The sequence below is a fragment of the Capra hircus genome, chromosome 16, assembly GCF_001704415.2.
Source record: "Capra hircus breed San Clemente chromosome 16, ASM170441v1, whole genome shotgun sequence".
NCBI classification, from domain to species: Eukaryota; Metazoa; Chordata; class Mammalia; order Artiodactyla; family Bovidae; genus Capra; species Capra hircus.
In genome coordinates, this window is record NC_030823.1 from 11,272,748 (window position 1) to 11,288,917 (window position 16,170).

At 41.2% G+C, this 16,170-nt stretch overlaps 1 protein-coding gene across 1 annotated transcript; it reads right to left on the minus strand.

Moving 5' to 3' along the window:
- Positions 10,943–15,024, minus strand: RGS1 (regulator of G-protein signaling 1). The gene is made up of 5 exons (XM_005690462.3): positions 14,831–15,024; positions 14,394–14,474; positions 13,955–14,016; positions 12,457–12,620; positions 10,943–11,760 (listed from the first exon to the last, which is right to left on the minus strand). Exons 1-5 carry the CDS (start codon positions 14,965–14,967, stop codon positions 11,575–11,577), a joined length of 630 nt encoding a protein of 209 aa, XP_005690519.1. The 5' UTR covers positions 14,968–15,024; the 3' UTR covers positions 10,943–11,574.

A 16,170-nucleotide genomic window follows, 5' to 3' on the forward strand; every position in this document is an offset into this window, starting at 1 on the left:
GTTGTTCCATGACCAGTTCTAACTGTTGCTTCCTGACCTGCATACAGATTTCTCAAGAGGCAGGTCAGGTGGTCTGGTATTCCCATCTCTTTCAGAATTTTCCACAGTTTATTGTGATCCACACAGTCAAAGGCTTTGGCATAGTCAATAAAACAGAAATAGATTTTTTTTGGAACTCTCCTGCTTTTTCCATGATCCAGCGGATGTTGGCAATTTGATCTCTGTTTCCTCTGCCTTTTCTAAAACCAGCTTGAACATCAGGAAGTTCACGGTTCACGTATTGCTGAAGCCTGGCTTGGAGAATTTTGAGCATTAGTTTACTAGCATGTGAGATGAGTGCAATTGTGCAGTAGTTTGAGCATTCTTTGGCATTGCCTTTCTTTGGGATTGGAATGGAAACTGACCTTTTCCAGTCCTGTGGCCACTGCTGAGTTTTCCAAATTTGCTGGCATATTGAGTGCGGCACTTTCACAGCATCATCTTTCAGGATTTGAAATAGCTCAACTGGAATTCCATCACCTCCACTAGCTTTATTCGTAGTAATGCTTTCTAAGGCCCATTTGACTTCACATTTCAGGATGTCTGGCTCTAGATGAGTGATCACACCGTCGTGATTATCCGGAATCAGCCATAGGTTTACATATATCCCCTCCCTTTTGAACCTCCCTCCCATCTCCCTCCCATCCCACCCCTCTAGGTTGATACAGAGCCCCTGTTTGAGTTTCCTGAGCCATACAGCAAATTCCCATTGGCTATCTATTTTTCATATGGCAATGTTAGTTTCTATGTTACTCTTTCCATACATCTCATCCTCTCCCCCACCTCCCCGTGTCCATAAGTCTATTCTCTATGTCTGTTTCTCCATGGCTGCCCTGTAATTAAATTCTTCAGCACCATTTTTCTAGATTCTGTATATGTGAGTTAGAATATGATATTTATCTTTCTCTTTCTGATTCACTTCACTCTGTATAATAGGTTCTAGGTTCATCCACCTCATCAGAACTGACTCAAATGCATTCCTTTTTATGGCTGAGTAATATTCCATTGTGTATATGTAGCACTACTTCTTTATCCATTCATCCGTCAGTGGGCATCTAGGTTGCTTCCATGTTCTGCTGCTGCTGCTGCTAAGTCGCTTCAGTCGTGTCCGACTCTGTGCGACCCATAGACGGCAGCCTACCAGGCTCCTTCGTCCATGGGATTTTCCAGGCAAGAGTACTGGAGTGGGTTGCCATTGCCTTCTCTGTTCCATGTTCTAGCTATTGTAAATAGTGCTGCAATGAACTATGGGATATATGTGTCTTTTTCAACCCTGGTTTCCTGAGGGTTTATGCCTAGGAGTGGGATTGCTAGGTCATATGGTGGTTTTATCCCTAGTTTTTTAAGGAATCTCCATACCATCTTCTGCAGTGGCGGTGTCAATTTCCATTCCCACCAACAGTGCAAGAGCATTCCCTTTTCTCCACACCCTCTCCAGCATTTATTGTCTGTAGACGTTTTGATGATGGCCATTCTAGCTGGTGTGAGGTGATAGCTCATTGCGGTTTTGATTTGCATTTCCCTAATAATGAGTGATGTTGAGCATCTTTTCATGTGTTTGTTAGCCATCTGTATGTCTTCTTTGGAGAAATGTCTGTTTAGGTCTTTTCCCCACTTTTTGATTGGGTAATTGTTTTTCTGGCATTGAGTTGTATGAGCTGCTTGTATATTTTGGAAATTAATCCTTTGTCAGTTGTTTCATTTGCTATTATTTTCTCCCATTCTGAGGGTTGTCTTTTCACCTTCCTTACAGTTTCCTTTGCTGTGCACAAGCTCTTAAGTTTAATCAGGTCCCACTTGTTTACTTTTGTTTTTATTTCCATTGCTCTAGGAGGTGGGTCATAGAAGATCTTACTCTGATTTATGTCATCGAGTGCTCTGCCTATGTTTTCCTCTAAGAGTTTTATAGTTTCTGGTCTTACATTTAGGTCTTTAATCCATTTTGAGTTTATCTTTGTGTATGGTGTTAGGAAGTATTCTAACTTCATTCTTTTACATGTAGCTGTCCAGTTTTCCCAGCACCATTTATCAAAGAGGCTGTCTTTCCCCCATTGTATATTCTTGCCTCCTTTGTCAAAAATAAGGTACCCATGGCTGCATGATTTATTTCCGGGCTTTCTATCTTGTTCTGTCCCCACCGTTTTTAAGCGAGATTTGTCCGTTGTGAAACTCTCTCCTTTTAGGATGAATTGTTTCATAGGTGGTTCTTTGGTCTCTCGGGTAAACTGGCCCTGGTGTGTTCACCACCCTAGTCTTCCTGTTTGCACTCAGGTCACACTTCCTGCCTGATGCCCAGCTTAACTACAGCTCTGCTTGCCAGAGCCTCACACCCCATTTGCTTGGAATCCTGACTTTTACTTGGTGATTGGCTCTGATTATAAACCTCAGAGGATTTGTATCTATATCTATCGTGCTGCTACTGCTGCTAAGTCTCTTCAGTCGTGTCCGACTCTGTGTGACCCCACTGATGGCAGCCCACCAGGCTCCCCCGTCCCTGGGATTCTCCAGGCAAGAACACTGGAGTGGGTTGCCATTTCCTTCCCCATATCTATCACACGTAGCCCTAAATGGAGTCAGAGTGAGTGAGCTGAAAGTACACACGGCCTGGCCAACTTGTTTCCACTTCATGTTTTTATCAGTTGCAGAAATTTCCATCACTAATACTCTTCCTGCTTCTTAGTCGTCACCTCCCATTTTTTGTGTTGTTTTTGGCATTTTCTATTCTCAGTTGCGTCCGAAACAAGCTTTTCACATATTGTTCTCATCCACGGCTTACATCCTCTCTTCCAGGCAGCTCTATCTTGAAGAACATCACAGGGTCAGAGAGATAATCTTTGCCTCGTGTGGGAACTGAGTAACACTGCACTGTGGTGGAGACGTTGCCATGGTTTTTTCCACGATGGCGCCATATAGCTTTCTAAATGAAAAAGAAATTGCTTAAACTTAAACATGTATCAGTGTCTTTATATTAGGATAAAACTCTCTAGTTACTCTAACAAATCACTGCCAAGAGGCTTTTAGTTTTCACTCACACAAATGCCAAAGCATTTTGCTTCACTGTTTCAAGTGTGACAATTCCTCCATGTGACTTTGCAATATCAGTGTCCTTCGCTTCTGGCAGTGCATGTGGGGAAGAAAGAGGCAACCTGCGTGTCTTCTTGATAGCTCTGGAAATGGTGTCTGTCCCTTCTGTTCACCCCACAGAACTCAGTTTTGTGGCCCTAATAATTCATGGTAAAATATCAAATTACAGTTGAAGGGAAAAAAAATGCTGAATTCAAGTAAAAGAGCTACTAAGAAGTATATATCCAAATACTGACTGTATAGAAATATTCATGGTGGTCATGGTTTAGTTGCTAAGTCATGTCCAACTCTTTGTGACCCCCATGGATTTTAGCCTGTCAGGCTCCTCTGTCCATGGGATTTTCCAGGCAAGAATACTGGAGTGGGTTGTCATCTCCTTCTCCAGGGGATCTTCCCCACCCAGGGACTGACATCCCACATCTCCTGTGTCTCCTGCATCGCAGGCCGATTCTTTACCACTGCACCACCTGGGAAGCTTGCGCAGAAGGTTCTATATTTGCCTTTCACTTTAAGGGGGCTGGGAAATGTTGTTTTCCTGGCATCCATGGAGAAAGCCTAAAACTGATGAGCATCTAAGCAGTCTCTACCATACCCTCATACAAGGAAAGAGGAAAAGAAATCATTATTTGAGGACAATAATAATGGTGAAAGCAAAAAATATTGATGTGACCCAAGTAATGTTAGTAAGTAGTAGGACAGACTTGTTCTAGCCCTTTAATGGTATAGCTCAGTAGTGCCAGAATTTGCATTTATTTGAGTTTCAGAGGTTGCAGTTAATCCAGTAGTAGTTCAGAAAGTCACCTGGGTTATTCTGAGTTTAACCCCCGCTTTTCTGTGTACCTGCCAATTCTCTGAAGCCACATCCTTCCTCCAGGACAAAATCTCCAGTCCCTCCTCTGAGCTCACATGGCCCATTGTTCCTGTCTGCGAAGAGGAGACTGGGACAGACCCCAGGAAGTCCACAGGAGCAGAAGGGCAGGACATATGTGGTTTCGTAGCCTCCCAGAATCTGGGGAGAGGAGGTCTGGGCTGCTCTCACTCTTGAACAGGCACTCTGGAAAGGGGCATGCACCATCCAGCCAGTCTTGTGACCGTGGAGGGAGAGGACTTGCTGGAGGAGGCATGCTTGATGTGACTGGATGCCCATGGACGTTGCATACAGAGCTAGTGGCTCCTGGAGGCCTTTTGGCAGGTTGGGACCATACTGTCTCTCCCATCAGGGGTAAGCGGGGGTGCCAGTCCTGTGTGGATTTTCATCAGGGACCCAGAGAAAACTCAGGGGAGGGTGTCTCTTAGACAGTCTTGCTTGCCCCTCTTCCTCATTTCTCTCAAAATGCTTAGTGTACCTGCCTGCCACTCTTTCTGCTGCTTTCTTTCCAAGAGCACCAAGAGCCTCTCACTGGCTGGAGCCGTATCTTAGTCATCTCCGTTTCCCTGGAACCCAGCAAAGCTTTTGGCACAAAGCAGGTATCACTGATTGGTGAGTCTATCAGGGAAGCCATCATCTAGTTCAGTTCTAAAGGCACACAGCAGAGCCTAGAATTCTGAATATGAATTAAGAATCCCCCTGAGCAAGGAGTATTTCGTGCTTATTTTCCCCCTCAACTTTGAGACTTCTAATCACCTCCTTAGATAGTATGAATTATGGTCATTCTAGTCAAAACCATGCCAAATAAATGTCCTAGGAAGTATCTTATTCGGTTCTTAATGTGGGAACGTGTTCTACCCATGACTTGTTTGCAGTGGGTCAATTGTAAGCACTGAATTAACTGACAGATTTAAGGTAAATCAATAGAATAGGACACAATCTGTTTCTATGGATAATTCAAGCTGAGGGTTTCAAGGCAGAGTATGAAAGTTAAGACCAGTGGAAAGAATGCCAATTTTACTGATTTAAACCTAACCTGAATTAAAAAAAAAAACAACTGAATTTTTACCTTCTGGGTTTGACTAAAATAGCAACAGGTAGTTTGGGGAGAGGATAGGATAATATCTGAAATCTGCTACATTCTGCCCTTTTTCCATCTCTCTCCAGAAATGAAGGGCAAACTCCTCACCTATTTGAGGAGTTAAGGTAAGAATGACTGAAGGAAAAAGTTTGCCAGGGGAATGACTGGCTACCTTCAGGTTTCTTGTCTTCTTTCTTGCCTCTGTGGACAAGAAGTGAGCACCAGAACATTCCACTGGTCACATGGAGGGGCCAAGCCTGCCCTCTGAGGAGACAGAATTCCTGCCGCAGAGTCACGGTCATCACACCCCTTCATGCTGTCTGCTGCTGCTCATCACTGGGGCAGTTTCTGTTTCTGTCTGAGAGCCCTGCTCTCTCATCTGGATCCTACACTCCAGTTTTGTTTTCTGTCTTTAAAAGGTGCTTTCAATCTCAGAGCAATTGCTTGCTGCAAATCTATTGAGTTTCTTCATCCTTGGTTTTTATTTTCAGTCTGGATGAGGGCTTTCAAGACTCTGCTTTTGTCCTAGAGATCTTTGAGGGAAAAAATGTGAAATGCTTGTATGTAGGTTCTTTGTGAATAAGTTGTTAATCTGTTGAAAGCTCTACATAATTTATTTTGCATGTGGAGCCTCTTACAAACATATGCCTTAATCTTCCTCCAGGGCTCCCTTCATCTGAGTTGTTTGATGCACATTTGCAGCTGAAAGACCTCAAAGATGATCTATTTAAAACTGAGCTGGAAAGGGCTTTGCTGTGATTTTAAGGGCCCAGGCTAGACACCACAGAGGTATCACGTGTGTTCTCCCTTATTATTCTCACAGCAAATCACTCCCCGAATCTTGTCCTTTCTCCCTCTTCTTCCCATTGCCTTGATTTCTGCCCTGATTCTCTCTTGCTGGGCTATAAAACTGGCTTTTCTTCCTGAGTTATGTCTTCCTTTGTAATCGTCTTCCACACCAAATCCGGAATTAGCTTTTAAAACACAAAGTAATCATGTCACTTGCAGGAAGGAGCGTGACACAGTGCAGAATCTTTGGAAGCACACATTTGTTGCTGTGTAGTTCCTATGTCACACACACCTGGGTTCTACTCACTGATTCTGTGCCCTTAGATAAATTTCTTCACCTTTTTGGTTCTACATTTGTTGATCAATAAGATGAGGTTACGAGTGGTTATCCCAGAGAGTTCTGATGTGGACTCAACAAGCAACTTGTAAGTCAACGCAAATAGTTCTGTCTTTTGCTCATTTCTTCAAACTTCAGTAGTGACCTATCACATAAAGGATAAAACTCACAGTCTTTGGAACAACTATGTTTCTTTTCAGAATATGCCCTGAGCTACCTTCTCTGCTCTTCCTTTTATCCTCTTGCCCCCATATATTCCAGCCACACTGAATAAATCACCATTGCTGCATAGAGTATTATTTTCTCTTATTTCCTGACCTTTTCACAGACTTTTTCCTGAAATGTCCTCACCTTCTTTCTTCCCTGGATGGGGTTTATTTATTCTTCAAGCTCCAACCCAGTTATCCCTTTCCTCTGAAAAAGATGGAGAAATGAGCCAGCTAATATCATAACAAGGAAAAATGCATATTAAATACAGAACAAAACCAAAATCTTTTCCTGGATGAACCAATCTGATGTCTATTTTAAAGCATTACTATTTGAGTAGCTATTTTTTGCTAAGAAAACATGCAGTTAAGGAACTTTTAGAAGGTTTACGTTTTTCACTTGAGAAATAGGAGGCTGGTTTTTCTTTGAGTGACATGGAGAGTGTCTGTGTGGACGGTCCCTAAACTCTTAGAAATTGTACATACTCAGCTACATGGATCATGGACCTCTGACTCTGCTTGGAGATCTATAGGTGAGCGAGGAAGGATGATAAGGACATTTAATTCTGAAGTGTAATGACACGGCCAACACAGTGGTCCATGCCTAAGACACATGCTTACAGTGCATCATTCCTTCTTATATAATCCAAACAGCTCCCTAAGCCTGGGAACCTGGCCTCTTTTCCAGTCATCAATACTCCTGCCACAGATCTTCCCCAAATGGCAACAGTCCAGATGAAGACAAGATCCACATAGGTTTATAAATGTGGTTCTTTGGGGATTGGATTAGAATCCTTAGCCTAATCTTTCATCAGCTATGGCAGTCTTAAAATAATATAGACAATTCTAAACTATACACAATCACTTTTGGCCTTAAACTTCAATTTGAGAAGATAAAATATGTGTGGCATTTCAGGGCAGTCAGGTTTTCAAATGCGATGTAAGGTAATATAAACATTCAAGACACTCAGCCAACTCATTTCCTCTCTCCATCTATCCTTCCCTCCCTCTCTTTCATTTCCTTTTTGTCCTGTTTTCAAATTTCAAGTGAAATGAACCACTGAGAGGTACATACCCAGGTAATACTGACTATATAGAAATGTCCATAGAAGGTTCTATATTTTGCCACTGACTTATTTGTAGACAGGTCTCACTTAGATTAAGAACTGAGTAAGATGCAAAATTTTGCCATTGGAATGATACATTTTTAGCTTTTTAAACTGAGCAGGACCTTGCAGGGCCTTCCTGAGGTAGACTCCTCTCCCTTATGTCCCCAGTCTCTTGTTTGTAGAAAACCTTTAGCCTCCTAGGTCTTCCCTGAGTCCCAAAGAGCACATTTAATCAGAGAAGTGAGAAAATGCAGAAAGGAAAACAGTCAAGCAAGATAAAATAATGGTATTTTAGTCATAAAACAGAGTCATGAACCTTTATTTTTATCCTTAGGGGCTGTAGATAATATTCTGAGCCGCCATGTCCTCAAGTGTTTTGCAGATACTAAAACCCCCACCAGGTGCAAGAAATTAACTGCATGCTGCTCACAAGCAGGTAGACCCCAGACTGATTGGAACCAGAAGGTTGAGATGTTGACTCCCAAAATACCACCTGTTACCTCACCACCAGCCAATCAGAAGAATGTCCATGAGCTAATCAGACACCCTGCAATCCTCACCCTAACACTGACTTCAAAAACCCTTCCCTGAAAGCCACTGTGGAGTTTGAGTCTCTTCAGCCTATTCTCCTACTTGGTCCCATGTTAGGTGCCTGGCAATAAACCTCAATGTGCTGTCAGTAGATCCACCGCAGCCTGGTGTCCGTAGACCCACCACAGCCTGCTGTCCGTAGATCCACCACAGCCTGGTGTCCGTAGATCCACCACAGCCTGGTGTCCGTAGATCCACCACAGCCTGGTGTCCGTAGATCCACCGCAGCCTGGTGTCCGTAGATCCACCGCAGCCTGCTGTCCGTAGATCCACCGCAGCCTGGTGTCCGTAGATCCACCGCAGCCTGGTGTCCGTAGATCCACCGCAGCCTGGTGTCAGTAGATCCACCGCAGCCTGGTGTCAGTAGATCCACCAAAGCCTGGTGTCAGTAGATCCACCAAAGCCTGGTGTCAGTAGATCCACTACAGCCTGGTGTCCGTAGACCCACCGCAGCCTGGTGTCCGTAGACCCACCACAGCCAGGTGTCAGTAGATCCACCACAGCCAGGTGTCCGTAGATCCACCGCAGCCAGGTGTCCGTAGATCCACCGCAGCCTGGTGTCCGTAGACCCACCACAGCCTGGTGTCCGTAGACCCACCACAGCCTGCTGTCCGTAGATCCACCACAGCCTGGAGTCAGTAGATCACCACAGCCTGGTGTCAGTAGATTCGGCACAACCTGCTGTCAGCAGATTCATTACAGCCTACTATCAGTAGATCAGTTTTGATGTGTGTTGGGCAAGTGGATCCTAGTTTGGTTCAGTAGCACTTTTAGGATACGGGTCTTAACAAGACAGGTAGTGGTATTTCTGCAGTTGGGCAGTATATATTGTTGTTGTTGTTCTATAGATTGGATTTCATGTTCTATAGGTTAGACTGCATGAAATTCTCTAATTCTGTGTACTAACAACATTTATTTATATCTGTGGTAGTTTAAATCAGCTTTTACTCTCTTTTTCCCTTCACATATGTCAGAATATCTTATTTTTAATGACAAATCATCAGAGACTCCTATAATATAGCTAATCTAGCCTATGTTTGTTTGTAAAATATGTCTGAGAAAAGTATATTTGTTTTTAATTTTTAGATGAAGTGATTTGCATACATACAAGTCATACTTACTGCTTACTGACACTGCTTTACTATCACAGTGGAACACAGCATGTGAGCTGAACATCTCAGATGGAGTGAGCCGATTGGATTTCTCTAATCATATTTCTGTAAATGATTTAGTAAAACATCCACTCCATAATAAGCAATGCCAATGAAAAGAAATCTTTTCAAGTTTTTTTTGCAATATCTTGACTCGCTGCAGCCATGGCGACATTTTTTGTCCTTTTGAAAATGAAGAAATGTCTTGCACGTTTGTTTTGATCATCTGTCCTTCAATTGGATATCTGTTTAACATGATACCTTATGAAGACAAAGACTAGAACCATAGAATTTATGACCAATGTGCGTATCAGACAGTAGTACTTCTAATTCCTCACAGTTTGAAGGGCCTGAACTATTTAACATCACAGCGGTGGTAGAAGTAGGTGCAGTGTTTTGTGTTTATATGGACTCAGTTCACCTCCAGTAGACATTGAAAATAACTGTATAGTGATATAAGGTGTTAGAAAGCCTTTATGGAAGAGTAATTCTACCTGTGCCTTGAAGAATTCATTGGATTTTGAAAACTAGGAGGAGGTAGGAAAAAGCATTTGTAGAGATAGATTAACCGAAAGTGAAGATGAAGGCTTCTTCAAAAAAGACAATTAATGCAGAGTGATATCAAGTAGGAAGGATACCTAGGGGGAGTCATGCAAATTATACCTTGAAGATCTCACTGTGAATGTTTCTAATTCTAGAAAGTGAAATTTATATTCTATATTGTATGTCATGGGAAATGACATGGCCAGATCTGAGTCTCAGAAAGGGACGTCTGTGGCTATTCAGAGGATGGATTGAAAAGAATAGTCTGAAAAAAAGGATACAAATCACATGAATGAGCAAGCAGTGAGATCCCATGTTAGCGCAGGGGGCACAGAAAAAGAGCAAGTGATATGCCAACTTCACACATAGATTTTAGAAGGATAACTGAGGGAATTTGGTGATAGAATGAGTAAGGGAAAGAAATACCTGATGGTGGTGATGAAACTGGACCTCTCTCCTAAGCCTCTTTTACAATAGTTCTAGCTGCTAAAACATGGAATTAAGTGAAAGACAATTTGGATTGTCCCGTGGAAATTCAGGAACAGTACCATTAAAACCCATCTACATATTGCGCCATTGCTATGTGCCTAATGACAACCTAGTGTGTACTGAGAATGAGCAGAGTATTACACTGTGGTGTGTGGATGGCTGATGATTCAATTATACATGGGACACGGGTGCATGGGAAGATACAACTTTACAGGATATGCTGGGCTATACATCGTCTTGATTATCTTTATGTAGGTGTTCCTACAGAGCAGTCTTGTGTTCCTATTTAGGTAACACCTCGGACTGCTGAAGACTTGAGGATTTAGGAAATGTCTTCTGGCCAGTTGGGGGCAGTGTTGTGGAGTAGAAGGAGCAGAAATGGTGTGGTCAGGTTTATGTATAATTCCTGGCTTTAGGACTCTCTCTTAACCCCAGGATTCCTGACCCTGGATAACCAGAGCATCTTCAGAATCACCTGGAATTTCTAATGAATTCTGTCTAATACATGCACATAATACATATAATATAAATTAATTGGGTGATAGTTTTTGATGTTGAAGAGGTAAAAGAAAGTAGAAGACTCTTGCTTAAAGTTTTGTTAAATCTGAAAAATAAATGCCAGATTTTAAAGATGGCAAGGAAATATAAACAGAAATTGTTTCTATATTTTAATACAAAACACATTTATTATTGACACTGTGATAATTTAATTTACAAATATATTCTGACTTTCCAACTTTAAGGCAATAGCTTAAGTTAAATACATTGTTCTCTTCTTCATCTCTTTCAAGCCCCCAAAACAATCAAACAAACAACACCGAAAAACTTTGTCTATAATAGCAATGGAGATTCTGAAACACAGACTTTTCAAAGTAAAAGAAATTTCAGCAGCTCAGTCCAGTCTCTATATAACACTATGCAGCATAAATACCACTTGACCTTGAAGCTCACAGCATGTTTTAATCAGTTTCAAATCCTTTTTCACAGTTTCTGTGTGGCGAGTGTTACCCGGCCTTCTCAGTGCTGAGGGATGTTCTAATATGCAGGTCCACTTTATTTTATGACAGTACCGCAGAGTCTCCTTCCTTCTACCACCACTAAATGTTCACCTCACATGTCTTCAGCCCTGAGCCTGGATAGCTTCCATGTTAATCTGTTCTGAGACATGGGTTCTTCCCTTGGGCCTGTGAGTTGTCCAAAAAGGCCAAAGTGTTCCCCCAGGGAGCCACTCTCTTGCCTTCCTTCTGTACTTGATACCATCACTAATTCCCTCCAGCCAGGAGCCAGTCACTTTAGACTATTAGCCTGAAGGTCATTCAGAAGATTTAAGTATATATTTGATTTGAGGAATCTGGGATACGAGTCCTTTTCCATAAGAGTATATATGATTTTTTGGGCTTCGTCAAAAGATGTGGGTGTTGGTGCTTTAATCTTCTTGGCTGTAGATTCTCGAGTGCGGAAGTCAATATTGATCTAAAAAAGAAATCTGCATTAGTTCATATACACTTCCCATTTGCTGCATATTTCATGATGTTACTGTTGCTTTCAAACTATCTGGGGATGGTGGCTCTAAACTGTTATTTAAATCAGCTCAAATATCTCTTGAATGCCTATTCTAAACATGCCTTTTGCTAGGTGTGGAGGAGTTAAAAAGAAATATCACAAAGAGGCAGAGATATCTTTGTTCCAAGTTAGCTTACAGTCTCTCTTAAATATTTATATAAGGTGACACATGCAGCAAAAAGAGTGATGTGCACATTTGCAGGAGCAGAGGATGCTTGAACCAGGAATATTTAGCAGGAAGTGGGCTTTACCTCCAACTGGAAATACTGCTGCTGCTGTAATCCATGTATTGCACTAATCCCTTCTTTTCCTAATCCAAGATGAGCCAGCTCATTCAGGGCCCCCTGACACACAGTTCTGGTGTCACCTTACTCCTTACCCCACCCTATCAGGTTAGCTTGTTTTACAAAACCAATCTTTTATTTAATCTTTTCACAGATATAGAAAATTAGATTATCATTGCACTGAACTACAGAAATACACTTAGATATACAGCAGTGAAAATCATGATGCTCAGAGAGGATTTCATCTTGCAATTATGTTGAATGTTATCCTGTATCTAAATTCCTTTACATATAACCTGATGGTAATAAACTAAATACTCACTTGTTTGGCAGCATCTGACTGCACAAATGCCTTATAGATTTTCTCTGCTTTGCAATGCAAAAGATCAGACTTTGTTTTTTTATAGTCTTCACAAGCCAGCCAGAACTCAATATTCTCCTCACTGAACTCAGACTTCAGGAAATTTCCAAAGACGTCTTGGCCAGCTAAAAAGACAGAGTGAGGGGGTGAGATAAATTAGTTGAGCCAATAAATGAATAACTTGGAGAAATTTTACAAGAAAAATACTAGCATATTCTCTGTGTACAAAGGAGAGAGTTGGCCCCTGCTGAAATAGCTGTTTGAAGAGATGGGAAAGCCTTAGAGATCCCTTCATTTATAGTTTATCTGCGGTCAGATTCAGTTGTCAGAGTCATACAACTGCTTAGTGGTGGCTACAAAACTGTGCTTTACTTTCATCTGCTAATCAAATTAAAATTCTGCTCTGCAGATTAAAAAACAATCTCTTATACTACCAACCCAGCCAGAATGCAGAGTATTTTAGGGAATAAAATAGTGACAAAAGGCATTGATTGCTTGCTAATCATTAGCAAATATAATTTCTCCATTCAACTCACATAAGTCAGAAGATGTGAGGCCTGTATGTCACATATGTATGCTGTACTGATTATATTACTGAGGCCTTTCAATGGGCCATTTCTATAGCATTGTTTGTTTGTTTTTCTGAATTGTAAACTAAGGCAGATAATAAGCAGGTGAACCAGATTGAACTACTTGAACCCCATGTGAGGGTTTTTGGGAGAAGAGGATCAGCTCCCCAGATAGGGACAAGCTGCCTATCTATGTCCCTGACTGAGGTCCTCATTTCAACAGGATCCCAGTGTCTATGATGAGGGTTAAGCCAAGCTGATTTCATTCACCATCTTCATCAGAAACTCCCCACAAGACTCTGTAGTTTAAAAAGTCTTTTATTATCATATCTATGTTATAATGTGTCATGTTTTATATAATGCAATTATATGCCATGTGTCTCAACCACCTTCAAGGCAGCAAGACACAGCTTTTGAATCCTTGTTGCTCTAAAAATGCCTGCACATTAAAGTGGGCTGAATGAGTGATTTAACGCATGTGTGAATGGAGAATATAATTAACGGACTGAGTGAATCCTGCTCCTTACATCCCATGGTACAAAAATATATCCTTTCGGTAAGCTTTCAAAATAGTGGTTGAGATGTTTAATTGACTTTTTAAAACTTTAAACTCCAGAAACCCAGCCTAATTTTCAGTTTAGCTCCCATAATGACCCCTGGAAGTAACTAGCTGCCTTGGCAAATTTTTCTAAAGGGTGGCAGCAGCACTGAGTACTGAGACATGACACCACAGGGAGGCATAACATGCTGAAGGTGTCAGCGCTGCACAACTGCCGGAGGACAGCTTTCCACACACCCTCCACCCACAACACTGTACTTTAATGAGTCTGTTCAATTTGTCTGCACACTGAGATAAAGCCAGAGATATCCAACAGTTAATCTGCACTTACTTTGGTTGGCAAGAAGTTTTTCCAGGGATTCAGACCACTGCTTCACTTCATCAGCAGAGAGTCTGCAAGGGGGCAATATTTACATCCATTAGTATTTTTTAGTGTAAGCTCAAATGAAATCAGAGTGCTGCTGCATTTTGATAATTTCCCAAACTAAGACTCTACAACTAATAAATTTTATTAAAACTTATCTATTATTATGAAAGTATCTGCCAGTAAAATGTGAAAAAATCCAAATATACTCGAACAGTATAATAAATAGCAAACATATGCACACACATTTGTATTTAATTTACATTGGTACTAATGTAGCTTAATCTTATTAGGCTTGTTCCTTAAAAGAAACGAAGTCCATTATATTAGTATTACTGTCATGTTAGAATATAGAGCTAATGCACAGGCTGCTTATAGTGACAGGTCCATGTATTAGTATACTTACAGGTCTTTGGACTTGGAAGGCTTCATTCCAGATTCCAGATGTGGGATCATAGATCTCAGGTATGCTTTCACGTCCATTCCGCTACAAAAGACACAAAAGTAAATATTCATGTTTCTTCAGTACAATACCTTTTATTAAAAAGAAAAGAACATGAAGTAAACTTCTCTAAGGAATCAGGTCATAATAAAAAAAGCTGATACAACATATTGCTATATTAAAGAGTGAGCCACTCTTTATGAGCCAAAGTCTGGAAGAATTCCCACTTCATTTAATGCCCTAGCATGATTCACTTTTAAATACAACCAAATATACTTAAAATTCAGAGGTCCTTGCTCTGATCTAGCTAAACTGAAGGCTCATAATTTCTTCCATTCATTTTCGATCGCTCTGCCGTTAAAGATCATCTAAGTTCAAATTCATAAAGTGAAGGAACTTACAAAGTCTTGGGCCTCTTTTTCTGCGTTTTGTCATCTGGAAGTGAATGATCAGTTGCTTTCAGTTCCTTTGGGTTCGCAGAGAGGAGCATGCCTGGCATTTTGTCTAACCTTGGCGTGGAGATGGCCGCTGCTCGCATCGTCTCCAGAGGCAAATGTCTGTGAGTCCGCGTCTCTGCCGCTTTATATAGTGACGGCTCACAGGCCCCCGCTGTGCAGACAAGTCTGTTTATCAAGTGATGTTGCCACAGACGCTGGAAGTTCCCCCTTTCTTGGTGTGTTGTGACGTGTATCTTGAAAAAAATGAGCATACAGTGATGTTTGCGGTTAAAACCTAACCAAGTGAGACTAGGTCACTTGATCAGACAGACAGAAAGAAAATGAGGCCTGCAGAGGTGCACACACACACACACACCACATGGTAAATCACTCTTTGGTTCTAGAGGTGCTTGCTTTTTTCATAAAGACTACATGTTTCAATGAAACGTTTCATTTGGTGGATTTACTGTATCATGCAGACTACAGATGAGTCCCCTCCATGATTTGGATAGTCCTTGACTATAAATTCATTTGATCACAATATTTTAAAAGAATTTTTTTTTTTCTCTCAGAAAGCAGTGTATAGAAATACTTTTTAGTTTATTTGTGCAATGCATATATCTGGTAGGAAGGAGAGTTATGAGAAGTTACCCTAACTTTTCCCTACTTCACATCTCATCCCTTATTTCCGTGGCAAGATTTCCATGTGTTTTCCAAGGTGTGTGCTAGGCATTCTACTTGTGACATACAAGATGATCTTAAGGAACACATGAATTTTAATATTTAATTCAAATAAGTAATATATCAAACTGAGTTTTTTGTATACTACTGCTTCAGTTCAGTTCAGTCGCTCAGTCGTGTCTGACTCTTTGCAACCCCATGAACTGCAGCATGCCAGGCCTCCCTGTCCATCACCATCTCCCGGAGTTCACTCAGACTCACGTCCATCGAGTCCGTGATGCCATCCAGCCATCTCATCCTCGGTCGTCCCCTTCTCCTCCTGCCCCCAATCCTTCCCAGCATCAGAGTCTTTTCCAATGAGTCAACTCTGAATAAAGTAAAATTTTAAAAATGTAAACAAAAAATCATTAACATAAAATATGACATAATATGCAAATACATTGATACAAAAGAATTGCACAGTATCAGGATAAAAACTGCTCATGGTAAAAACAAGAATATATTCAGCCAGGCCAATAATATAATTTTTAGATGATGATGTCTCTGGAGAGACATAGTCTAGCTTTAATAAAAATCAAGAATTAAAATAAAACCCCATGAAAGTGAAACTCGCTCAGTTGTGT

What these genes read in the sequence shown, in the direction of transcription:
- RGS1 (XM_005690462.3), bottom strand. Translation starts at nt 14,967, where the DNA reads ATGCGAGCAGCGGCCATCTCCACGCCAAGGTTAGACAAAATGCCAGGC. An exon ending in AAAAAGAGGCCCAAGACTTT is followed by an intron (nt 14,475 to 14,830) that starts GTAAGTTCCTTC and finishes TGTCTTTTGTAG; the next exon opens with CGGAATGGACGTGAAAGCAT. An exon ending in AAAACTTCTTGCCAACCAAA is followed by an intron (nt 12,621 to 13,954) that starts GTAAGTGCAGAT and finishes CTGTCTTTTTAG; the next exon opens with CTGGCCAAGACGTCTTTGGA.